This window comes from Natrix helvetica (assembly GCF_964273705.1).
Source record: "Natrix helvetica genome assembly, chromosome: 6".
In the NCBI taxonomy this organism is placed as follows: Eukaryota; Metazoa; Chordata; class Lepidosauria; order Squamata; family Natricidae; genus Natrix; species Natrix helvetica.
In genome coordinates, this window is record NC_138553.1 from 14,050,738 (window position 1) to 14,077,101 (window position 26,364).

General features: G+C 37.3%; 1 protein-coding gene and 1 long non-coding RNA gene across 4 annotated transcripts in view; one reads left to right on the plus strand and one right to left on the minus strand.

Annotated features, from left to right (window-relative positions):
* The window catches only part of LOC309394300, a 205,996-nt gene that overhangs the window by 130,575 nt on the left and 49,057 nt on the right, over positions 1-26,364 (plus strand). The gene's annotated exons all lie outside the window — the stretch shown is intronic.
* Positions 1-26,364, minus strand: part of CACNA1C (calcium voltage-gated channel subunit alpha1 C) — a 547,747-nt gene that overhangs the window by 12,587 nt on the left and 508,796 nt on the right. The window contains exons 34-46 of the mRNA XM_081957273.1: positions 23,765-23,856; positions 22,882-23,050; positions 22,491-22,618; positions 20,183-20,279; positions 18,552-18,654; positions 16,754-16,855; positions 16,427-16,554; positions 13,247-13,381; positions 11,612-11,964; positions 5,580-5,711; positions 4,671-4,774; positions 3,335-3,444; positions 1,917-2,237 (exon numbers count right to left, since the gene is read on the minus strand). Of these exons, the coding sequence (XP_081813399.1) occupies positions 1,917-2,237; positions 3,335-3,444; positions 4,671-4,774; positions 5,580-5,711; positions 11,612-11,964; positions 13,247-13,381; positions 16,427-16,554; positions 16,754-16,855; positions 18,552-18,654; positions 20,183-20,279; positions 22,491-22,618; positions 22,882-23,050; positions 23,765-23,856 (1,974 nt within the window). The remainder of the gene's footprint in view (positions 1-1,916; positions 2,238-3,334; positions 3,445-4,670; positions 4,775-5,579; positions 5,712-11,611; positions 11,965-13,246; positions 13,382-16,426; positions 16,555-16,753; positions 16,856-18,551; positions 18,655-20,182; positions 20,280-22,490; positions 22,619-22,881; positions 23,051-23,764; positions 23,857-26,364) is intronic.

Here is a 26,364-nt window from a genome sequence, read left to right on the forward strand (position 1 = left end):
CATATAGTAAGGGGATTAAATCAAATCAGGATAAGATATAAGACATGTAAGACTGCCAATAAGTAATAATAATAATAATAATAAATTTGGATTTATTAGCCGCTCCCTTTCCAGGCAGGACTCGGGGCGGCGTACACTAAGTATTGGGATCAGATATGTTGTTTGATTCAGAAAATATTAAATGGCTGTAAAATTGAAATCTGAAGTATTTTTTAGGTATCGTGGATAGACATTTTGAAAGAAAACATGGGATTTTGTTTCTATATATGAGAACAGCATTGATATATCAAAGGTGGAAAGATACAGAAATTCCAACAACTAAAAGGAAGATTGTAAAATTAATAGAATTGATAGAGATGGCAAAACTGACTACTTTGATGGAAGACAAAACCTATCGTTTGTTTCCCAGTTTTGGACTTCTTGTTTAAGAAAGATAAAACTGAAGATTTGATTTTAGGATTTGATAGTTAGATCCATTACGATTATGGAAATAAGGCCTATTCTTACCATTACTAGTAGACATACGTACTGTATATTATTTTATGTTTATATTTAAACTTAAAGTAATAGGTTATTTTGTCATATAATTCTATTGTTATTTTGATTATTTAACTTGTATATTTTTATATGATGTTTCTGTTTTTTGTTTCAGCCTAGAGTAAGCAGTTGCTTTATTATGTTTATATCTGTATTGAAGAAACTTTGCCTTGTTTTGATATATTTTTTCTTGTCACTTTTTAACATTTCCCCCCATTTTACTTTTCTGCTATTGTATTTTATCTCTCTTTGAAATTTAAGTTGATAAAAATAATTAGTGAAAAACCTTGGCAGTTATACCACCTTTGTTCTGAAGCCTACTCTTCCAAAAATTATTTGAAGAATGGGGACTTCTGGAAATGAGGTCAGAAATTGTTTGAATGAGATGATAAAAATGAAGACATCACTTGGGATCTTTATTCCACTTGCTAGATTTTAAAAAAAGATCCCTTGTATTGGTTAGAAGTTATATGTTTTGGGTGTGTCCTGCTCCCCCCTCCCCAATGTTTACAGCCGGGACTGAGAAAAATCAATTTTTTTCAGAGTGTAAACTAACATAACACCAAGAAACCATCTGGCTGTAGTAAAAGTGCAGTTATTAATTCACTAGCTCTAAGCCATCCAACCAAACTGATGTGCATTGGTGATTTTGTTTTAACTGTCAAAAGATAAAATATATTAATCAAATTAATTATTTACCTTGGACTAGTCTTCCCATTTCTATCGGCAAGCATCCTCTCTGTACTGAATTATTTCTTTCCATATATTTATTGTTAATGCTATTAGAAAAAAATATCTATCCGGTAAAAACTGAAGGTTCTATCTGATGAATGGGACTAAGAATCTTGCCTTCCTGAAATGAGTTTTCTCCAGATACATTGGAAGTTTGACTTCCAACTATGGCTGTTGTCCTATCTATCTGGCCACTTTAATCTGGCACGCTCTGTGTTCCTTTGATTAAACAATATCATCTCTCAGGACCATGAAAGCATGCCTTCCCTGTAGCAGCAGCACCACTGTGCTTTTTCTCTTAGCCAGGCCTTTAATGAGGGAGAATGAGACCTCTTCCTTCATTCCATTTGGTCTCCAGGTTTATCAACTTTTATCTTTTATTATCTTATTGTAATTTCTTTGGTTGATCAGTCAGCTGCCCAGAATCTTTGCGAGTCAGACAGCATACATGTTTGATAAGAAGCTTATCATTAAAGTTATCAACTTAAGAAATAATTAGTTAAGTACATCTTACTGTTTGTCTATATTTGTGTCATATATATTTATGTATGTGTGTACACATACATAATTGTTAATTAGTGCTTATCTAAAAATTCACATGTAAGTATTTGCTCTTATGCTTACAACTATAACTGACATCAACTTACCGCTTCAACAAGGCTGTTGGCACTACCGTGGAATTGCCTGCCACACTCTCTTGTCTGACTGGGGATTATAAGGGAGACTGGCCTGGCTTTTCGGGTGATGCTAGAGCTGGTGCTATCACAATATGAGGAGCTGCAGTATAATGATGGGAAACTATTATTGAGTTTCTCATTGGATTCCTCCTCATCAAGCCACAATCCTTTATCATGTTGCTGTGGCCAGTCTTGTGTACAATGTGTTGCAGAGGATGTGGAACAGGGTCGAGAAGATCTAATTGATGAATGACCACTTTGAAGAGGACTCCGACTTGCAACTGCTAGTGCCTGTAGACAGAAAACATGATAAATTAGTATGTCAGCAATATGGTGACTCAGAACGTGGGGGGAAATGAACCAAATATTTTTGAAAAAAGTTCAACTTAACTTGGGGAGCTGGCTGTAGTTGGATAATGATATTTCTTTAACCTGCTGTTCTATATTTCATACTAACAATGTCCTCAATCTTATAGAAAACTAGAACACGGATCAAAAAGAAACTTTAACAAAAAATGAATAGACGTCTGCTCTTCACCTATTTGTAACTTGAAACTTGCTAATTGAACAAGGATAATACATGGTTCTCATCATTCTTATGTATACTGAAGTGCCATTATTAAAGATTGTATTAAAGTGTTTAAATACTGTGTTATCAGATTTGGTAGCTGGAAGAGAAAATTACCACTTCTAAAGCAGACTCCAACCCCCCCCCCCCTTCACTGTGCAAAACCCCAACCAAACATAAAGGGTGTTTATTACATAAAATTTGGGTTTCATGCAATAAACACCCTTTATATTTTTCTTCATGAGTTATAGAAACTTTGTCTCTGAAAACATCTCAGTCTTCCAGGTGGATAACATTTTTCAGATAAGTGATTCATTTAAATCTGTTGTATAAAGAAATGACACCTTTAAGACTCTTGTAGTACTTTATCAAGGAACAATATATTAATGTATGGGTGTTTGTAGATACAGTCCATTTCATCACATGCAGTTGATACCATAATAATTTATTTGTTTTCAATTTTTGAAAACTTTTGTGCTATTGGGAATTTGCTTTAGGAATGTAAGTCATCAAATATAAAGGAAGATCTTACCCTCTAAACAGTCTTCAATTACTTTTTCAATTCTGTAGAACAAAACTCAGTAGTGATATTTTAAGCAGATAGCTTATTATTTATAATATTAATTTGATGTTATTTTCCACTAATAATCTTTTTATTGGATGTATACATTGGACATTAGATACATATATCTTATTAAATGCATACATTCATGTCAGAAAATTAACCATACCATTTATGATCAAAAGATCAGATTGTATACCTTATTTTTTAAATGCAATATGATTCAAAGGATAGCTGTTTCTAAATGCAAATACTCACCTGGCGATGTACTAGATGCAAAGGTAATATTGTTTTCTGGGGTCTGAAAACACCTGCAGTCTGATTTTTCTGTCTCTTTAGACACTCCAGATGAAAGGATGCTCTTCGACCTAGAAAGCCAATTGCACAGTATGAAAATAGATCAGTCCAACTGCATAATCACTGAAAAGAGAGCATTAGCCTATGTAACAGACACAGATACCAAATACAGGTAGCCCTTGACTTACAACTAGTCACTAAGTGATTGTTTGAAATACAATAGACCTCTTCAGAGCTATTATGATACAATTTCGAAGTTCTGATGGCTCTCCCCTCCCGGGTCATCTGATTGCATTTTGGGTGCTTGACAACTAGCCTTCATTTATGACTGTTTGCAGTGTTCTGCGTGACTGAAACCAGCATTTACTTCTAATTGCTGGCAAAAAACGTCCACTGGATACAATGGGTTTGCTTAATGACCATGGAGTTTGTTTGATAACCACAGTATTTGTTTAATGACCACTGCAAAAACATTGTAAAATTGGTGCACCATCACATGGTGACCCACTTAACAAGCAGCATGACTTATGACCATAATCCTGGGCTTAATTATGGTCTTATGTTGAAGTTTCATACTTCCCTTGTATCACTGATAGGACTTACTTGTAGTAAGGACTTGTCAACTAGAAGAGTATTGCCATGTTCTGCAATTAAGTCTCCTGTTTATATTTTTTAGCCCAACTCTGTTAAATTAATGTGAGTTGAGGCAAAATAGTTCGGGGCAGGGGGGGGATATGGCAATTGCAGAAGAAAATCACAGGCATAGAAAAGATTAGGAATTTCCCCTCATGTAATGGGCTTTTATGTTAGGCAGACAAACACACAATTTGGGTTTACATTGTTCTTAATTAAACAGTGTATATATTTATATGGTCTATTTCTCATTGAGATAATAAATCTGGACTATAAGTAGAAACTTACATTGCAGAGCATTTTGCAATTTCTTTTTTAAAATGTCTATTATCTGCAAAATGTAAATGTCAAGAATAATCTAGATAGGAACTCTCATTTTACAGGATTTCCCTCTAACATATATGTCTCCAGTTATAGTTTGAAGGCACAATATTTGTTTATTTGAAAACAAGGATTATCCTATTTGAATTGTAAGTTTTAATTCAATAGCAGTTCTTAAGTAGTTGAATAATATTTGTGCTGTCCTCAGTATATTCCAACATTCTGACAGCTAATAGTTAAAAGCCATGAAAATATGTATCAGCTGTGTAATCTATTTCATGTTTGCAATAAATGATAGATTTTTAATAGATTGCACAATTTTAAAAAATGTCAACAGTATTACTTAGTGATGAGGAATGTAGAAATCCAATCTTTGGAGATGGTTGGATATCCTCTTTGCTTTCTGGGAGAGTTAGCTGTCTGTGTTCATCATCTTGGTATGATAACCTGTAATTGAAAATATCAAGTTTTTCCAAAATATATGAATTAGCCAACATGTTGTACAGTTCTTAAAAAAGGAACACAACCTCTTCTATCAGATTTAATTAGGTTAATGTCAAACTATACAACGTAGGGTTAGTGGTCTGACCCCCAAATCTGCAGATTTTGCCTCTCAGTTCTGTTCCACATACCAAGCTGTTACTCGTACCATAATGGAATGATGAAATATTTGAGAAATATATTTTAGAATGAGTTTCTTATGCCTTAGTTTACAACCATTTTTATTTTTTAAACAGCCTCTACCATACTAATAGTATAGTTAGGAATATATTGATAATTCATCCAAAACAATTAGGAATATATTGGTATGTGGGAGCAGGTTGTTATAATCTCCAGCAATTGACAATCCAAGTATCATATTCTTCTTACTATAGAGAACTATAGGAGAATCTGGGAGCTAGCTAGTGGTAAAACCAGAAATAATTCCTTTATGGGTATGATATACATATGCCTAGATTTATGACTTACCGGTACCTATTTATTTTCATACTACAGTACTAAATTATTAATTCAGGTACAATGTTAAATTATGATTTACAAATACTACAAATACTTTACTTGCTTGTTCCCTCTTTTTCCCCCCGCTATCCTTGTATATTATCAGCAAATTACAATTTAAACTATGGTATAAACATGTGGAAAAAGTTACTAATGTATTTCTAATGTGGAACTATTGGAAAGGCAAGACTGAATGTTGTGATTCTATTCCTAAAATTCCAAAACGACTTGTATACTACAATAAAATACTCACATTTCAGGTGATAACAAATTTGGTTCACTACAATATTCAGTTTCTTCATCTAATTGCTCACTATATGTTTCTTCCTCCTGAGGAGCTTCCTCTTCACTAACAATTGCTACTTGGCTGTCTCTGGAATAGGATCTAATAAGCAAAAAGATCAGAAGGATTTATGAATAATGAAGAAAATGTGGAAATGCTGCAGTGGAAACACTGATTCTGTTGCATTATTTTTAAGCAGGTCCTGGCAAAATTAACCTACAAGAAAGATAAGAATGATGATGATAACATACTTTACTTAGAACAGCTTATATCCTGCAACAATACCTCTCACACCATCAAACATCTGCATCTGCCTATCCCAAGTCCGTGAAAAGGACTTGATAGGCGGACAAAAATGCCAAATCTACTCTGAACATCTGTCTGCCTGTGCAACAAACTGTAATATATAAAACGTATATACTATTGGACTCCCAACAACTCTGGGCAGTTTACAATTGTTAAAACTTTTAAAAACCAAGAACAATGTGAAAACATAAAAACAGCACAAGACAAAAGAACAACAACGGCAAAGAAAATAAACTCAGAGGGGAACAAAAAGGAAGAAAGTGTTAGACTCCTCTTTAAGGTTCTTTAAAATACTAATAGAGTGGGAGTTATTCAAATTTCAAAGTGAACCTTCTTCCAGATAGCACTAGTGGAACCCAGGATGTGCCAACCCTGCCAAATTGAATTAGCCTGGCAAATGAGATACAGATCTCATGTATGGAAATTAATTTGGAAATGGAGAAGCAAAATATGAAGCATCTGTCTTAGATTTCCTGTTCACCATGTATGTCCATACGTCTGAAACAAATGATGATGATGTAACAGTGATGCCCATTGTCATCAGGGCGCTTGGTACCATGTCCAAGAATTTTATAAAATACATCAAGAAATTTCAGCTTCCTGCAATAACATCAGTGGAACTGCAAAAAACTGCTACTCAGAACATCGTACATTTTAAGAAGGTACTTGATTGATACCTAGGATGCTGGCAGCAAACCGTATCAACCATTAGCACCAGTCAATGGTATTTGTAATGCATTTTTGAATGTTCAGTTGGCTGAGTTTCATGTTTAATGAATAAAGTATATAATAATAATAGAAGTAGAGTGACTATCGAGTGTTGTCCCAATTGTAATTGGAGCCCTTGGAGCAATACATAAAGGGCTACCTCATTATTTGGAAATTCTAAATTTATCGGACTTGAACATTCTGATTCTACAAAAAACTACCCTACTTGGGACAGCTTATATCCTCCAACATTACCTTAATAGTTCCTAGGTCCTTGGTTAGGACTCAAGTTGTTGAGCTACCAACCAGCCCCCAAAACTGTGTGTGAATCTCACCAAAGATTAACCACATAATAATAATAGTAATGATTTCTGAAAAAACAAGTCTGAAACCTACATTGATACTCAAATGGTCTGTTAGTATTGCTTGGGGCTCATGTATGTAATTACATTTAATCTTGTTGGTAGTGTAGCTTTTAAATTGTTTTGCTTCCAGGAAATCTACATATACATAATCTTAAAACACTTAATTTTGCCATTACTGTTCTCTCACTGGTATTTGGTGATTCACATGCATTACTGTGATTTAATTGAAGTAACTGTCATTGTTTTAGGAGTAGATCAGAGGAGCAGGCGGCTAAATTAATGTTTTCCATTATCTTTTTTTTTGCTATTTTAAAAAAAACCAAGCTAGTAGTAAATGTAACTGTTATTCAGAAAAACAGCACAGGAAGAAAAAGTTGACTTCTGCCACTATTCCAAATAGACTGCCAATTCACATAATAGCATTCCAGTGACAATTGTTTTTTTTATTGATTACATGTATATAGCTACCTGACGTGTGTGATCATGATTCTAGGTGGCAGTGTATCAAATTAAAACCAAGCAAAAAACATTTGGGTACAGGTAAGAGATCATAAGAAGTAATGCAATCCATAGGCAAAATATCATCAACACAGGGCAGTGTCAATCAATCCCTGTATTTTGCTTCCCAGAAAACAAAATAATCTGCCATTCTGACCGAATATCTAAAGGGAAAAAGTTCCTTTAAAACTTTCTTCATGGTGAGAATTGGGGCTATCTGAGCTTTGAGTGAGGTGGGGTGGGATAGGGATTATTAGTGAAGATTATAATGAAGACATTGCCATAGAAAGGCATTGCATCAGGGAAACATGTCCATCCTGTGACAGCAAGTGGGAGAGACCCAAAGGCTAGGGGCAAGTGGTCCTGCAAATAAGTTAAGATTGTATACAACTTGTAGTTTGACCATAACATCAACACTGATTCAATGTAATTGAAATGCATTTTGGATAGTAATTCGCAAAATTATTTTAAGTTTGCTGTTTACAATAGCAACAAACCTCTTATTTATCTGTGTTATAGCAGTATTGTTTCCTCCCTCACTATACCTGAAAACTAAAATTTAACATGATTTGATAAATGAATGTTTATTTGAAATACAGATGAAAAGCAAGATTACCACCCTCCCTAATGTTTCATAATAATATATCCTAATTAATTTGGAAAGCATGGGAAGCAAAAAAGAAGATAATCAGAAATAGAGATGGAAAGAAGGAAAGAAAGAGGTACGGTATTTTTGGATTGCTATAGTTTTGCAGAGTAAGTTAGAAAACTGGAGCGCAGATCTATTTGCCTAGCTTTTTAAATGCTTCAGGAAACAGGGCAAACATTAGTCAAGTTGTCTTGCTATGAACTGATGCAATCTCATCAAAAATAAAATATTAGCAACATTTCCTATTAAACAATATGATTTAAAAATAATTAAACTACAGAGGATCTCAAGGGCATTTTACATGAATTTTCCTCAGTATAGTATACTAAACAATCTGTTCTGACCTAGGCTTCCCAAGAGCATGAAGCAAACTCCTGGTCCTGACAAAACCCCCTTATATTAATTTATTGTGAATTCTGCTCATCCACATCCAGCAAAGTCTTTCAAGGGAAGATTTAGTCACAGACCTTATCTGGCTTGGAGGGCTGCCAGGCCGATATCTGCAAAACATGGCAAGGAGTCTCGGAGAGTCATGAACCAATTAAGCGAACTAATTGTCTCCTGCAAACTTCACTCCCCTTTCTCTCCTCTTTTATTTCCTCTGGGAGAGCCTTCATCGTCCACCTGTGGCCTTACTCCCAAGTCGACCCCTGTTCTTTAGCTGTTCCCTTTGTCTGGTAACTCTGCACATGCGCACACTGGGAACAGGCTCCAGCTGCTCATCTGCCTCACTGATGTCTGACTGAAGGCAGCTGATAACTGGCATACGGCTCTGGCCCCCTCTCTGCCTCCAACACAGAGCCCTCATCAGAGCCTTCCCCAGACTCCAGGACTGGCCCATGTTCCTCCCCAACCTCCTCAATGCCTGAATCTGCTGCCAGCTGTGCTGGCCCCTGGCAGGTCACAGCACAATCCACCTAGTTGTTAAAGGGTGGTTTCTGCCAGTTTAAAGTAAATGTTTCAAATTAATTAAATGGCCAGATTTAGACGTCCAAAGCTTTTCAGCAATATTTTTTCAGCAATCCCAATTTCATCTCAATATGATAAGCATTAATCCCCTTAAATCTTCTTTTCCATGCCTATTTTATCAGGATTGAAAGAGGACAAGAATAAGGACTCACTGGTTCTATTTACCTACAAGTTGAATTCACCATATATTTTTTTAATTTATCACAAAGATATTAGGTATTTCATCATCTACTAAGATGCAGTGTTTATTCATTGGCAATTATTATTTTCCTCTTTCTGCATGGCCTAAACCTGTTTATTCTGAAGGAACACAGTAATGAGGGTTGAAGAACACACAGAAAGAAAAATAAGATGAAGCTTTTAAATAGACATAGGTTGATTTTGGTTATATTTTTCATACTTTACTTTTCATACTTTAATTATATCATATATGTCCTCAATATTTGCTTCTTTATATTGAATATTTCAAAAGGATTTATGGGTGCAAAGACCTCATAATGGATGGTTAATTTAGAACAGATTTAAAAAGTACTTTTCTTGCATATGCTTAATTATCTCACAGAAGTAACGTAACAAAAAATATTGGGATGACTCTGCCTCTATGGTACAATCTCTTCTTCCAGGGGTACTCTGGATCATCATATCCTGGTTCCACCTACTGCTTTTGAAGTGGTAGTTTCATAACTTCAGAACCCATCACCCAAAGATACCAAGATAGAAATAATTTAAATAGTCCAAAACTCCTGCCTGTGTTGTGTTGAGATGGAGAAGAGTACAAGTCCTTCCTCCCCCCCACCGACTTTCTTAGAAAAAGGAAAAAAAACCCTGCCAAAATTAAAAAAAAATTAGCATGCAAAATGCAACATAACAAGTTTATGAAGCAAAGGATATGTTAGATGATGCTTGTCTGATGTAAATAGAAACAGATTTTTTTCCTGTCGAATTTTGATACTGCAGAGATTTCAACTTTGATTATAAACACAATATCTCCATGCTTACCCTGGTAAATGGTTAATTGGACACACTTCACTAGGTTGTACAAAGAAAATGAAAAAAAAACCCTTTCAGCATCATAGAGGAAAAAAAACCCAGAGAATTTCTAGCTGGAACATCTACCTATTTCTCAAATGTATTTTCTGTTTTAATCTTCCTGGATTTTTCATTTTCTTGGGATTCCCAATTTTAGTCAGTTAGCCCCATGCTTTTCACACCTCAGGTTTAGAGCTCTTTCAGTTGGAGAATCTGGAGTAATCTAACTCTATAGAGGGCACCTCATCTTTAAATGAGGATTCTATGTCCGTTCCTGCCTTGAATATGGACTTGTTGGCTGCCATTTGCAACAAATATCCTTAAATAATTCTTAGGAAAATTTGTGGTAATTTTTATTCATAAATGTTCAATAATCAAAAGGTAATAATCCTACTAATAATAAGTGAACATGAGCTAATACCTTCTTTCCTATTCTTCTGAGCCAACTGGTCAGCCCTTATTAGAAACAATACTATATTAAGATTGACATCCATCAAAGCTCTTCTTAGATTATGAAGCTGTAATATTTATTATGTTACAGATATTAACTTTCTGGCCCATATAAGGAAGAATTACTGTAATAAAAGTTTGGGCCTTGGAATTCCCTATGCAGGTAGTCCATTCAGAGTTGTTTTTCCAATTGGAAAAACTGTGAACCTACTAAATAAGTAAATGAATACCAAGAAGTCAATAGGATAGTTTACTTGAGTACCCCAATTTACATTATTGGATTCTATTATAGAAACTCTTATAAGGTGATTTTGCTTAAAATGCTCTCAAATAATGTTGACAAATAATAAAACACTTTTTGTAATGTGTTTGGAATAGTTGTATATACCTCAAATAGCCAGTTTGGTAGTGGTTAAAGCTAGAAAGCAGGAGACTGAGTTCAAGTCCTGCTTTAGCCATGAAAACTTGCTGGTAAACTTTACAGCAGCCAGTCTCTCAGGGCCACTAACCACACAGGATTGTTGTGGGGAAAATCGGAGGCGGGTGTGCTGGATATGTTTGCCACCTTGAATTATTTGTAAAAATAATAAAGGTGGGATACAAATAAAATAATCCAAAAGTTTTATTTACAAAGGAGCAGATGGAAAGGAGATGGGGCTGAATCTTGATGGATTAGGACTAAATACTGTCTCAATTCATTTTTTTTCAACCATTAGGTTGCAGCAAGTTTTTGATGGAGGTACTTAGTCCTAATTCTTTACTAAAATTTAATAATTTATTTTCTGTTGATTTGAAAAGATACAACAATTTAAAATTAATTATATTTTGAAATGTATGGAGTAGCCATTTTCATCATCTTCTAGGAGGGAGTGTATGCATGCATGCATGCGTGCATGCATGTGTATATACATAATGGCTCAAATTTCTGTTATATTATTATATATTTCTATTTGAAGTTCCATGTACAATTACAATGATCTAGTAAACTGGCAAATGATAGAAATATTGCTGCTGTCAACCGTCTTTACCTTCTGCAACGGAACTTCCAAGGAACTTCCTGGATCCGTACAGTGGCGGAGGAAGGGGTGCTGTAGCTATCCACGGTGCTGACGGTGCTGGCATAGCTTGGTGGATTAGAAAAGCGGCTCAAGGCAGTATTGTTGGCATTATTGATGTTAGCATTGGAACCTGATGAGGAGTAACTACTTGGTGTGAAGGTGGAATCGACAAGCTTCTCATGGGATGGGGATTCAGTGTCTCCTTGGTTGTTGCTAGATTTGTTGATGTGCAAAGGACGCTGAGTAGTGAATGTCTGAGGGAATGAGCTCCTGCCATCACTTTGGTAATAGCTGACGTGATTTCCAAACAAGCCACCAGCTCTCTGGAAGCAAAACAAAAGCATATTAATGAATGAATAACAGCATCACTACAGAGGTAGTAAAGTATAGGTTATAAAGCAAATATAACACAACTGAGGCGATTTATGATGGTAGCTGTGGCAGTTCCAGTTGCTATTGTTAGGCAAATCCCACATGGTCGTTAGGCGCAACAACATGTGACTGTCATTTGTGATTCCCTTCCCCCATTGACTTTGCTTGTCGGAAACTAGCATGCAGGTCACGAATGGTGATCATGTGATGGGGAATGCTGGTGACAAGTGCACAAATTGCAATCATGTCAGCATCAGGGATGCTGCCATAATTGTAACTATGAGGACCAGTCATAAGTCTCTCTTTTCATTGCTGCTGTAACATCAATGGTAATTGAATAAAAGGTTGCTGAATATGCTATAACAGCATATCCTGTTGTGTGCATTCAGCAATCCATTTCATAGGATGCTTTTTTAGAGCAGTACTTGCAAATAAATATCTGGCTCTTAAAACTCCAATGTACAATGTCTTTGTTTCCCTATTGCACAGCAACGTACTTGTCATGTAATGAGGATACTTCTGTCTATCAGGAATAGAATAGAAATCCTTCCATCTTTGGCATTCAGATTCCTGAGTTATTACACTGGGAACTCAGCAACCCTGAACTGAGTTCCCAGCAACCCTTCATTGAGGGGAAAGTGAGCTAAGCAGAAAACGCCTTACAGAGTTGCTTGATTTCTACAATAGAGTCCTTTAGGTTATTGTTTTCTTCTTCAAAGCTGCAGAGGAAGAGGAGGGCAAGAGAGAGAGATGAACGAAACCTGTGTCTGTGTATTGGTGAATGTTTGTGTGTATCATACTTGTAGTTTCACAACACAGCAAATAATGTGGTTCTTGGGGCTGTTCATCTCTGATTTAACATGTTGGGAATGTAGAAACATAACATTAACAGTAGTGATGGAAAGAATTTTAGTTTTATGTTGTATTAATCACATTCAGCTAAGAATGGACATAAGTCTTTTAAACCTCAGTTCTATGCACTTCTTCTGCCAATCCTCTCTATTGATGTTTGATTTCTCATAAGTAGATACTGACTAAAAACACAGATGATGCTCGCTAATTGCAGTATAAATAAATTTGAAATGCCTTTTTAAGTGATCTGGTTTTTTAAATTATTCTTAGTTATATAGTTTTCTTTATTCATCCTGTACTGCATATACTTCAGTCCATGAATCTGACTGAATATTTTTGGATCATTCTGCTGCACACCAGCTTCATGCTGCAAGCACTTACCCTGAAAATATCATCTTCAGAAGCAGCAGAAACAGCTTCTTTCATGGCCTTGTCTAATTCCTCTTCTGCTGTTAAGTCTCCAGATATTGCCCTTCGAATCTCTGGTCCAATGTCATGTAATGTGCGCAGACCAGCCTAGAAAATATTATGGTTTAGCGTATTGGTAGATAAATAGATTTTAAAATACAGTATTTATTTACATTGGTTCTTAACAGCCACTAAATCTCAATGTAATTGGATATTATAGTGCTGGCTATTTTGGCACAAGTCATTTAGCATGAACATATTTGTGCTAAATGCTATTTCCCTATTAGCTGATTCCTTCTGCAATTCTAAACTGACAAAAACACTCTTGCAGAGTTTTGCAGTAATAGTTTCCCTGAATCTGAAATATGAAAAAAGCAATTCAGAAAAATAGTATCACTTTCAATCCACCTGTGACAATGGGACTCAAAAGAATGTAGCGTACAACTTGTTCCCCTGCAATGAAGCTACTTGGTCTATTCTGAAGATAGGGAAAACATGATGAAAACTACAATGAATATCTTCATAAACATTTCCTAAGTTTCACTAGATTTTTTTTTGTAGGATCTATATGATGGATCCTTGAGATGCTATTTGATAATAGAACAACCTCATAACTTCACTTCCTCGTAATTATGCTGTAAGTCAGTGGTTCCCAAAGTGGGTGGTACCGCCCTCTGGGGGGCGGTGGGATGACTTAGGAGGGGCGCTAAGAGGCAAGGGGGGTGGCAGGGGGGCGCTAAGAGGTAAAGGAGGTGGCAGAAGAGTACTGGAGATGGCCCCCTCGCAGGGAGCAATTCTGCCTGGGGCTCTGTTGGCCACCAGTCATCTGAGCACTTCCGGCAGGGGTGAAATTCAGTCTAACGTCTCAAAGACTGGAAGGATTTTTCGCTCGCTCAGGAGGCATACAAGCATGTCAGGCGGGAGGGGGGCAAAGGGGGGGCAGAGAAAGAAGAGAAGAGCCTTTTGCCTGCATTTCTCCTCTGATACGACTCTGTTTGTGCTGTGCACGGAGAAGAGATGCGGGACTGAACGGGGCTGTCCTTGAGCCTGCATTTCAGGGATTGGGAATTGGTGTTGCATTACACAGCGAGTCCAATGTCACTGCACAAGAGCGTTCGCCTGCCTGCCTGCCTGCCTCTCTCACGCTTTTATAAATGGCTTTACTTCTGACTCCCTTTCCGGGACCTCGCTGCGAGCCGCCTCCATGAGGATTGCACCGCGAGCGCATGTGCAACGGAGCCACCCCACCAATCCCTCTTGCACCCGCTCCACACGGACGCGCCACTCTTGCCTGCCTCTATCCCTCCCACCTTAGAAATGCAACACAGGTAACACAGGGGGGGGAAGAGAGAGAGGCTAGCCCCCCTCTGCCTCCTCGCTCCATTCGTAGAGGTGGCCTTAAAAAGCGAGGAGCGGGAGGAAGGGCACTTGGGGTGGTTTCTCAAACTTTGAGTTGCAAAGTAATTTCATTGAAGGCTGAAATATAGGGGAGATTGTGGAAAAGGGATAAGCATTTCCAACATATGCTGTTAAAAAAAAAGTAAATAAAAAAGTGGTCTAATTACTGTCTAAAGTTGGATATTGTCACATACAGGAAAAAACAAAGCCAAACAAAATTATGATAGAACAACGTCCCATATTAGAAGAAAATGCTGCCCAAATGTTCCCAGTATGCCAAACAAGATATTTTATAACCAAATGGAGTCAAAACACTGCAGGTTTTTTTTAATAAAGTGCCCTTCCTATCTTGATATTTATGTACAGTGAGACCTTTGTCACAGATAAATCTGGATAATGGCATCACTCTTATGTTGTGTGAGTATACATGAACTGCAAGGCTTGTATTTTGCCATAGTATCATCTACAGCTCCATAAGTACTATTAGGATTTTTACCAGCTGCTGGGCACCAATATATTGATGAATATGGAAAGATTGATCATGTGGGGCAGTCTAATGAGCATTTCTGAAATGGCAGATACCACAGAACAAAGTCTTCTTCCTTCTCTACCCCCACCCCACCCTGTTATTTTGGGGGGGGGGGAAAGGCAGCAATGTGTGTGTGAATGATCAGGCATGTACTGTATTACACATCAAGCGTTCTGCAGACTTCCGCAGGTCAGAGGCCCTCTTTGTGTCGTTCCAGCCAGGCTCCTTGGGTAAGAAGGTGACATCTTCTGCGGTGGGCAGGTGGCTGAGTGCATGCATTGCAGCTGTATATGAACATCAGTCCAGGGCAGTACCTTGACACATTACTGCTCATTCCACATGGAGCGCTGCCACCACCGCGGCCTGGGCTACCCAGGCTACCATTGACGATATCTGCAGAGCGGCTACGTGGTCTTCACCATCGCCCTTTGTCAGGAACTATAAATTGGACATGTATGCATCAGCCGAAGCTTCGTTTGGCAGGCGGGTTCTCCAGGGGTTGTTTCCACGACCAAATCCCGGGACTGACCTTCTGCCCACCCTAGTGACATATAACTTGGGTATGTCCCATTGCTTGGACTCTCCAAGCAGTACACAGGAAAATGACCATTGGCTTACCTGAAGGGTCCTTTTCTGTGCACTGCGGGAGAGTTCAACCCACCCTGGTTCTTCCGTCCAGGGATTCGTGACCGTTGTGTCAACTTGGACTTTCTTTTACTGCTTCATCATGCTTCCAGCCTTCACGAACTCCAGACCTTGTCAAAATTCTGGGGGCCAAGCAACACCAGGAGGCGTGGCCAAGGAAAAAGATTCCTCAGTCCTAGGGCAACCAGACTGATTTAACCTACTGCTTGGACTCTCCCGCAGTACACAGAAAAGGACCCTTCAGGTAAGCCAATGGTCATTTTAACTATATCTATATTATATTTATAATTTATAATTAATTCTAATAACTAAAAAGATATGTTAATGATAACTGGTATGCCCAATTTATTAGATTAAATGAAAATGCTTTTAAAATTGAGGCTGGGAATCACCGTCTTGAATTTGTAACTTCAAAATTAACTAAATTCATATTTTTAAAGAGATGTTTCTCACAGTTTCTGGAGTAGATAATAAAACTGCTGGGCTGGTAATTTCTATCAATATCATAATGCTAAGCAATATACAAGAGCCACTTTTGACTTTCTTTTCGGTAAACCTCATGCTATTGATTCAATACTTACCTGTAGAGAAAGAGCATTACGTTGTGAAGGTTTGCCCACGAGACCCTGTTCTTTGCGTTTTTTGAATTTCCGGAAATACTCTTGAATCAGGAATGTGGCATAGAATTTTCCAACTGTAACTTCATCATCTAGATGTCAAACATTTTGAAAAAATCAAAGCTAAAGCTAAAGCTATTGATAGTTTATTTGCTTTTGTAATTTACCAACAAAGTACCGTATTAGTGCCCTACTATTTTAAAAAACGGATCTTCCTTTATTCAGGAATTGCAGTGTATTACAGACTGGAATTGGTATGAAATAGAGTATTGAAAAAAAGGATGTACTCACCCCCTGCTGGGGGTACAACCTGATCCAACAACTTCATGCTAGTGCGTTTCCAGATTTTCTTAATGATTGCACGCAACTCCTCGTTGGCTTGTTCCAAATTACCTATAAGAAGAAATATTAGTAAAATAAATATTTCAGTTGTTGTATGGAGCAGTACTTTTATCTGGTCCACAGATAAAAAGAGAGCCATTTAAAAATAAGAGGCCATCTTATAGTAGACTCTTAGTAACTCTGAACCTATTAAACCCAATTAAATGAAAAAAATGACAGTCTATTAGGCCTATTACGACTAGTAAAACATAGTGATAGAATGGTTTTTGAGGCTGAAGGACGACGCCAGATTTAAGTTAATGATCCTACAAAGGTAGAATGGTATTCAGGGAATTTAGAATGTAAAGATTTCCTTGAACAGCAGAAAGTTTCATGAGTAGCAAAAATATTTTAGGAATTAGTTAAATGTGTTCTTTTTAAAAGGATTCTCTACAGCTAGAAGTTAGGGGCTACTTCAGGGGACAAAGTTGTATCTATATATGAAATTTGAGTGGATCATAATTCATATTGCACCTACTCAATTAATTGTTAATTCATCAAATATCTAGCTATAGTCTTCTAAATTATGACCTTAGCTTTATGATACTGCAATACAACTCTTGGAGAACAATTAATCAGTGGAACAGCTTGCCTCCAGAAGCTATGAATGCCCCAACATTGGAAGTCTTTAAGAAGATGTTGGATAGCCATTTGTCTGAAATGGTATAGGGTTTCCTGCCTAGGCAGGGGGTTGGACTAGAAGACCTCCAAGGTCCCTTCCAACTCTGCCACGCCCACCCAGTCACATAACTGCATTGTATTGTAAGAAAATGACATGATAAATGCAATCTTAAGTCTGAGGTCAATTCAGAATTGAAACGGTTTACATCTTCTACATACTAATATGGAAATGAAAACCTGCCTCAAGAAAAGTTAATGAAACCCTGTGAGACACAGAAAAAAGGTATTATGAACAGAAATTAATTTGGGTATGAATATACATCTTTTCCTTTCGTTTCTTGCCTTTTCCTTGTAAACACTTAAAGGTAATCCATGATTAACAACCACTATTCACATTTTCAGGGATACTTTAATTTGGATTTATCGGATTTATCAATGAGCAGGTAGTTGGTCCCTCACAAATCTATGTCTTTTTGATTTTATAGCATGATAACACCAGGGGCGGGTTCCTGCCAGTTCTAACCTCTTCTATAGAAGAGGTTCCACAAATCTACAGTGCCGTTTAGAACCGGTTCCAGCTCCCTCCCCCCGCCCGTCCGCACATCATCAAGATGAAGAGCGAGAGGAGGAATTCTGGGAGTTGACGTCCACAAGTCTTAAAGCTGTCAAGTTTGAACACCCCTGGGTTTTTTTTTCTAAAGGGTTAGGGGTGCAAGGTCTTGTAACTTGACAGCTTTAAGACTTGCGTGCTTCAAATGCCAGAGTTTCTGAGCCAACATTTTGGTTGCTAAGCAAGAGCGTTGTTAAATGAGTTTCACCACATTTTACAAGTTGGCCACGCCCACCCAGTCACATAACTGCCAAGTCACTCCCACTTGGTCACATGGCTGGCATGCCACTCCCACCCGGTCACATGGCCAGCAAGCCACTCCCACCCGGTCACATGGCCGGCAAGCCACTCCCACAAAGCAGGCCACACCTACAGAAGAGGTTCTAAAAAATTTAGAAACCCACCACTGGATAACACATATGCTATAAGAAACTTACAAAGAATTCCATGTATTTCTGCTTCATATTGTTTTCTTACCTTCTGTTTTGATTCTCAGTGCTGTTCTTACTAGTGCAAATAAGGTTGCATTAAACATAACAGTTCCATCACTATTTAATGGCATATTCATAGAGACAAGACGCTATGAGGGAAGAAAAAGAGAGAAACACAATATTGAATTATGTAGTGTATACCATATCAATTCATATACTGTTTTCCCAGTTTTGTTTTATAGTAATTATATTAAGAATTATAATCACAATAATAAAAATTAATACAAACTGAAAAAATTAATATAATAAAAAGAAAATGTAGGAGATGCAGAAAAGGAAACAGAAAGGAAAAATAAGAATATATTAAGAAAAGAGAAGCAAAATGTAAAGAAATTTCTCCTTCATTACAACATCTATAAACTATTTTAATAACTTGTTACCATTTCTTAAAATACGACAAATACTCTTTTTCATATCCTATCTCTTATCTATATATAAATCCTTAAAGATGTCAGCAATGTCAATCCATCAGCATTGACAAAATCACCAGGAGTCTCATAGTGAGAAATAAGGAGAAAATTCCTAATGTTTAGGTCAATTAATCAGTGGAACAACTTGCCTAAAGAGGTTGTGAATGCCCCAACACTGAAAGTTTTTAAGAAGAGATTGGACAACCATTTGTCTGAAATGCTATAGGGTTTCCTGCCTAAGCAGGGGGTTGGACTAGAAGACCTCCAAGGTCCCTTCCAACTCTGTTGTTCTATATTCTGTCAATTGCAGAAATCATCTTTACTTGGAATACCTTATGTTTTGCAATGGTATCTTCACAACCATTAAACAATAACATCTGCTATCCCAGATCCTTTTTTTAAAATAAGAATTTTATTGGTTTTTAAACATTTTTGGGAAAAGGTAAGGGGGTACATAGAAAATTTTGGCAGCTTCCATGCTAGTGGTAGAAATCCCTCCAAATCTCACAGTTTTTACAATATTAAAAACAACGTGTAAAAGATTCTTATTCTACATTGTATCAAATCATGTGTTCAATCATTTTCCTTTGTCACTTTCTAGTATATCAACAATTACAAATATTTCAAATACATTTATTTTTGTGACCTGAGCCTTTTCGATATTGCTCCTTCCTCCCTGTCCCCAGGTGGGGCTGCTATCCCAGATCCTTGAGGAGGATATGCTAGATGAATAAAAATGCCAAGTCCAATCTAAACATCTGACAAATGTAAGCTATTCCAAGTAAAGCTGACTTTTACAATTGATTGATGGTGATTTTGTCAATCTGATGGTGTTGACAAAAGTAACAGTATGTATTTTAAAGTGTCTATCATGTGGGATTAATTTTAATAACTATACTAATATTGAAACAATACTAATATCCAGAAAACAATTCTTTTAGATAAAAATATTAAATGTTTAACAAAAGGCAGTCAACCAAGTAAATGTTTGCTGTCTAAGAAACCAGTGCACATTTCATGATAATAAAATCTATTAGCTGCATAATAAAAAATCTAGAAATCACAGAGTTCTGAGCATAGATATTAGATTGGATGACAATTCCTATTGTCCCGTCAATGGTCAAGGTGGATGGGGTTTGTCATTCATCAGTATATAAGGCAAAGTAATGAAAAACAGTAACAGGAAGGGAACAGAAACCTATCATACCTTGCAAGCTACCCTGTGAGGACAGAGCTTTCCAAAACCCAGAGGAGGTTGTATCCGACGCAGGAGTGTTACAACATCTAGATGTTTGATACGTCCTCTACAGGAAAAAAAAAAGAAGGCTTGTCAGGAAATATCCAAGGATATTGGTAGCTTCTTTGAAATTAGGTGTCTGATTATACCAGTGTTCTGGATGATTTCTCCTACCAATTTCATGTAGATGTTGAACATTGGGGGATATAATAAGTAACCTTATAGGAATCATAGAAGGTTTGCTTAGGTGTCAAACAATGTGTTTCAGCACTTCCCTTTGGACAGGAAGGACCAAAAGCCCTGCAAGAAAAGCACTCCTATGAGGGAATGCAGTTGGGGTTGCCATCTGCATTTGGGAAAAGCAGCTGCAGCCAAGCAGACATGCTTCCCACCTTCACTTCCTTGAAGATAGCCTCAACTTATCCCTTCTCTCCAATGGAAGTGCAGGTGTTGCTTGGCTTACAACCACAATTGAGCACCAACTTTCTGTTGCTAAGCAAGACAGTTGTTAAAAGCTGTTTTGCCCCATTTTACAATCTTTCTTGCCACAGATGTTAAGTCAGGGGTGTCCAAACTTGAGAACTTTAAGACTTGTGGACTTCAACTCCCAGAATTCCCCAGCCAGCCATGCTGGCTGGGGAATTCTGGGAGTTGAAGTCCACAAGTCTTAAAGTTCCCAAGTTTGGACACCCCTGTGTTAAGTGAATCACTATAGTTGTTAAGTCAGTAACATGGTAGTTAATTGAATCTGGCTTTGCTTATCAAAAGGTGATCACATGACCTTGGGACACTGCAACGGTCATACATATGAGTCAGTTGCCCAGCATCCGAATTTTGATCAGATGACTATGGGGATGCTGCAATGGTTGTAAGAGTGAAAATACCCAAAGTTATTTTTTTTCAATGCCGTTGTAACTTTGAGTAGTCATTAAATGAACTACCGATAAATGTTTACAGTTCCAGAAACTTGAGAGGAGATGAGCTCATTACATTTCATCCCTTCATTCCCCCATTCACGATTTCCTCATAAGCACTGACACTGGTGTTCCAGATGTTTAGCTAATTGAGCCAGAGCCTTGTGTTTTCAGGAATGTGCTATATATATAGGCAGTTTTACCCCATCCAGGCCCTTAGCCTACAAAAGTGTAAAAGGAGAAGACAACAAATAGACAAGAAAGTGAGAAGTGATGTCTGGAATGTATGACTATTACAGGCAAGCAGAAGAGCTATCAATCAACTGCAAAGGACCACATGCTACTGTAAGCAGCCCATTGCGATATGATTCCTGCCTGGCGCTTGGCAGCAACCATACTGTGTCAGCACCTAGTCAACAAGAACAGGAGCATTTGGAGAGAGGCAAGGGTTGTATGCCAGTTTACAGGCATTAAGGCTTTTACTTGTTACAAGGATGATTTTTGAGGGCTTATTTACATGGCCGCATCAATTTGCAAAGCCTAGAAGGGTGGAGTTAATTCAAGGGAATAGGAAAGGTGTGTGCTACTACATTGCATTTTATACAGTTATGAACTAAGCTGTGGGATGTCCAATCTTTGGAAAACAAAGAACAGTGACAAATCCCAAAGCCTGATTTCATCATAAGGCCTGGAGTTGGCGATACCGAAACCTATTGAAAATCTAGGAGAAAGCAGCAGGTCTGCATTTTCCTAATGCAATTTCTGGCAAAGGCAATTTACCAAGTAAATAAAAGGAGTTTCAGTACCTCCTGCCAGCCAAAAGCTCAACTCAAATCGATCTAGATAATTAGTATAATTTAGATGAATGCAGAGATGTGAGGCCACCACCTTTTCAGTTGCCTAGGGGATCAAATGATTGATATGATAGGAAGTGTGCTTAGGAAGCATAATATTAATGACCTTGATTGTTTCTATATTCTTATATAATATTTCATATATATAAGGTTAGAAATGTTCTGAGTGCACTGAGGTAGTTTGGATTCCCAGTGCACTGGGATCATTTTAACTGGTTCTGATCTCCACCGTTGTAAAGATTTGTACCAGTCATTTATCCTAAACCTAATTTAAAAAAAGATCCATCCCACAGAGATCCCCCACTTTCAGACTATCAGTTCCGCCCAAATAGAATACAAAATCCAGCATGTGCCCTGCTATACATATAAGATTGGATACCATTTGCCTTGCTTGTCACAGAAGACATGAAATCCTAAGCAACTCCTAAATAGAACCCCAAGTAGATGTTAAACTTTGTAGGTAGAGTTACTCAGAGTTCCTCTCTTTAGGTTGTGTAGCTGGAAACTTACTTGGCTTCAGGATCATACTCTGCCCAAATCCGTTTAAACTCATCCAGATGATGGGGACCCAGAATGGACCAATCACGGGTTAGGTAATCAAAATTATCCATGATAACGGCAACAAAAAGGTTAATGATCTGTAAATAAGCACAAAAACATTCGTTCTACGGGAAGGTATTTCATGCCATAATAATTTATATTTCAAGGTCTTTTTCAGACAAAGTGCTTCTACAATGCTCCTCTTGAAAAACAATATGTAGACAAGATCAAAAGATGCTAAAGGGAGTTTCAGAATTTGCATATGTCTCAGGGATCAACTACTTTGCCTCCCCTGACAATTTTTTTTTGTTAAAAAATGCAAATCACTACACAACTTTTATAGATCGCCATAGCTACTTACTAGAAAGGCACAAAGCATGTAGAAACTGATGAAATAAAATACAGCAAAGCTGCTCCCGCAGGGATGTTCACCTTCAGTAGTACTGTTTGGTTCCACAGAGTCAGGGTCACACTTCTTATCAGGTAGGCATGCCAGCATGATTTCCTGCCAAGCTTCACCAGTAGCACATCTGTTGAAAAGGGGTGTAGTGGAGAAGCAGGTGGCTTATCATTACTGATAGGGGGTTTAAAAATTAAGTACTCAGCAAATCACTCACAAGATAATTGTGTCTAGCTGGCTCAGATGTCTACCGCATAGAGCAAATCATACTTCATAAGCAGCCACAGACGTCTGATAAAATGTCTATTGTACCTGATAGTTTGGGTAGCTGGCCTACACAAAGCATTTTGAGATTTGGAAAGCATCAGATCTTATACCTCATAAAACAGGTATTTAAATTCAGTGAAATTAAAAATCAGAGGGTTAGTACAATTTGGCCTCTGGGAGAAAAAGATTAAATCATTTCCCTAAAATAGGATTAAATCAAATATGCTTTGGTGTTAGCAACATTTTGTGATTGGAATTTTATCCCAGTTTTCCAGTGTTGCCTTTATATATCTATACCTACCTACCTACCTACCTACCTACCTACCTCCATCCATCCATCCATCCATCCATCCATCCATCCATCCATCCATCTATCTATCTATCTATGATGAGCCTGCTGGTTTAGGCTTACAACTATTCTAAAAACTTGGTGACCTTTATTTTTTCAGTTCCTATTGGAAGCTATTGGGAAGCTGCAACATTATTTTTCAGTAATGAAAAATAAGACACTGAGACAATGCCACCCAGGGGTTTTTTATATGGGTTGCCTGCCCTGGCATCCCTTGTTGTGACCTACCTGAAAAGCAGGAGCACAGCCTGAGGAAATGTTTGAAAGTTGTTGTTCCGATTGATTTCTGTAGTATCATTTAGTGCAATTTTACCAAACACCTAATAAAAGAAAAAGTTGATTCAAGGTAACGTTTCATTCCACAAGATATTCCTGTATCTGATAATCATAATATTCTCATTCTAATAAACTTATAAAATAAACTTATATCCTACGTACAGGCAGTCCTCGACTTACAGCAGTTCATTTAGCGACCGTTCAAAGTTACACTGGCACTGAAAAAAGTGACTTATGACCATTTTTCACACCTACAACTATTGCAGCATCAAAATTCAGACACTTGACCACTGACTCATGTTTATGATAATTGCAGAGTCCTGGCAGGGGTCATGTGATTTACCTTTTGCTGTTTTCTGACAGGCAAAGTCAATGGGCAAGCCAGATTCACTTAGCAATCATGTTATTAACTTAACAACTGCAGTGATTCACTTAACAACTGTGGCAAGAAAAGTCGCAAAATGGGGCAAAATTTACTTAACAAATGTCTTAATTAGCAAGAGAAATGTTAGGCTCAATTGTGATTATTAGTCGAGGCCTACCTGTATTTGCATGGTTCTGATATCTCAATTCAACATTTGACATCTTCGCACTGCACTGGATGTACATCTGATTGACAGTCTCCCATTACACCCTTTAAACTGATCTAATCTTTTTATTTTGGGTTTAGATCTTAAGGTATTCACCATTCACTATTCCAATTTGCTCAATAAACATTTTGCAGACTTTCATTTTGCTTCATTTATACAATAGGTGCTCTTCTTTACACATGCAAATGATGTTAATAAAAATAGTAAATTATTTTAAAATGAAATACTGGAGTTATAATGCAGGGCACAAGATTAGTTATATAAAATAAGAGGGCTAAGTATTCTGTCTCTTCATAAACTATCCTAAAAATTGCTTAGGGAGACTAAAAATGTTGCGCTAAGAAATCCTGTATATTACTATACTCTTTAAGATATTTATAAGCAAGGGGTTATGTAAAGATCAGTTTTCTTAATTTTACCTTCAATAGTACACTATTTTCAAACTTTTCAAAGATCAGTAGTTCTTGTTTTCATGAAATTAATGAAATGTTGGAAATGTGAAAAATATAAGGGGCATCTTGGGTTTCAAATGGTATGACAGCTTGATCTATTAATGCTTCCACTCTCTTGAATTGCACACTTCCCTGATACCCAACTTAGCCCAGTAGCCTGATGCTCTACTAATAGTTGACCTGCTGCTGATTATCTTTTCTTCGTTTTCACTCTATGCTTTCTTCTTTTTTCTCTTTCTCTTATTTCTTTTGGGCAATAGTGAATGCAGATTATGAATGATGTGATGGACTGTAGTAAGGAGTGGATTCTTAGGAGAGAACAATGCATTCCAAAAGAGGAAGAGGCAACCCAGTCCAGCTATTACCCACAAGAGAAAGAGGATGAAGGCAACCCCTTCTTATTAGTCGACTGAATATGTTGTAGATGCAGATAGTACAATGTTTATTCTGGTGAAATTTTGTCTATAGATGTGAAACAATAAAGAACTCAGCTTGGAAGAATCACTGTATGTTATTCTTGGGTTGACGCCTAGCAGATGGTAAGATAGGAAATAATTCTATAAATAATCAAGACAGACTGTTATGCTCGTCTTGGTACTTGAGAAAAGTGGTTTGGAAAATACTGCAGATTTAGAGCATCTGCACATCCTTCCATTTTCTGAAAGAGTTTTCTGTTCCTAATGACCTAAAAAGGAACGTGGGTCTTAAAACTAGAAGTATTCTGCTCTGGAGGTTTATGTAGCCTAATCCATGTTACTTTAGCGGGGTAATAAAACATCTGCAAGCAAACAACCAAGTTTATTGAACACTAAGGACTCCACTAAACTATTTTTAAAAATCTGGTAAGTCTCTGTGAGAATTTTAGGCTCAAATATCCTGAGCTATATTGGAATCAAAAACATTAGGTGAGTCATGAAAGTGCCTTGAGCAATAGAGGTAGTCCTTGACTTACAACTGTTCATTTAGTGACTGTTCAAAGTTACAACATCACTGAAAAAAAGTGACTTATGACAGTTTTCACACTTAAGACCACTGCAACATCTCCATGGTCACAAAATGTCATATTTATGGACGGTTGCAGTGTCTCGGGGTCATGTGCTCACCTTTAATGATCTGACAAGCAAAGTCAATGTTAACCATGTTCGTAACTTAACAACTGCCATGAATCTCATCACAAATGTGGCAAGAAAGGTTGTAAAAAGGGTTAAAATTCACTTAACAAATGTCTCATTTAGCAACAGAAATTTTGGGCTCAACTTTGGTCGTAAATCGAAGATTATCTATACATCAGCACTTCTAATGTGCCACTGCAAATCCTTGAAATCTCTACGTTTGCATACGTCTAGAGCAGTGTTTCTCAAACTTGGCGACTTTAAGTCCTGTGGACTTCAACTCCCAGAATCCCCCAGCCAGCATAGCTGGCTGGGGAATTCTGGGAGTTGAAGTCCACAGGACTTAAAGTCGCCAAGTTTGAGAAACACTGCTCTAGAGTATGCATGTAATATATTAT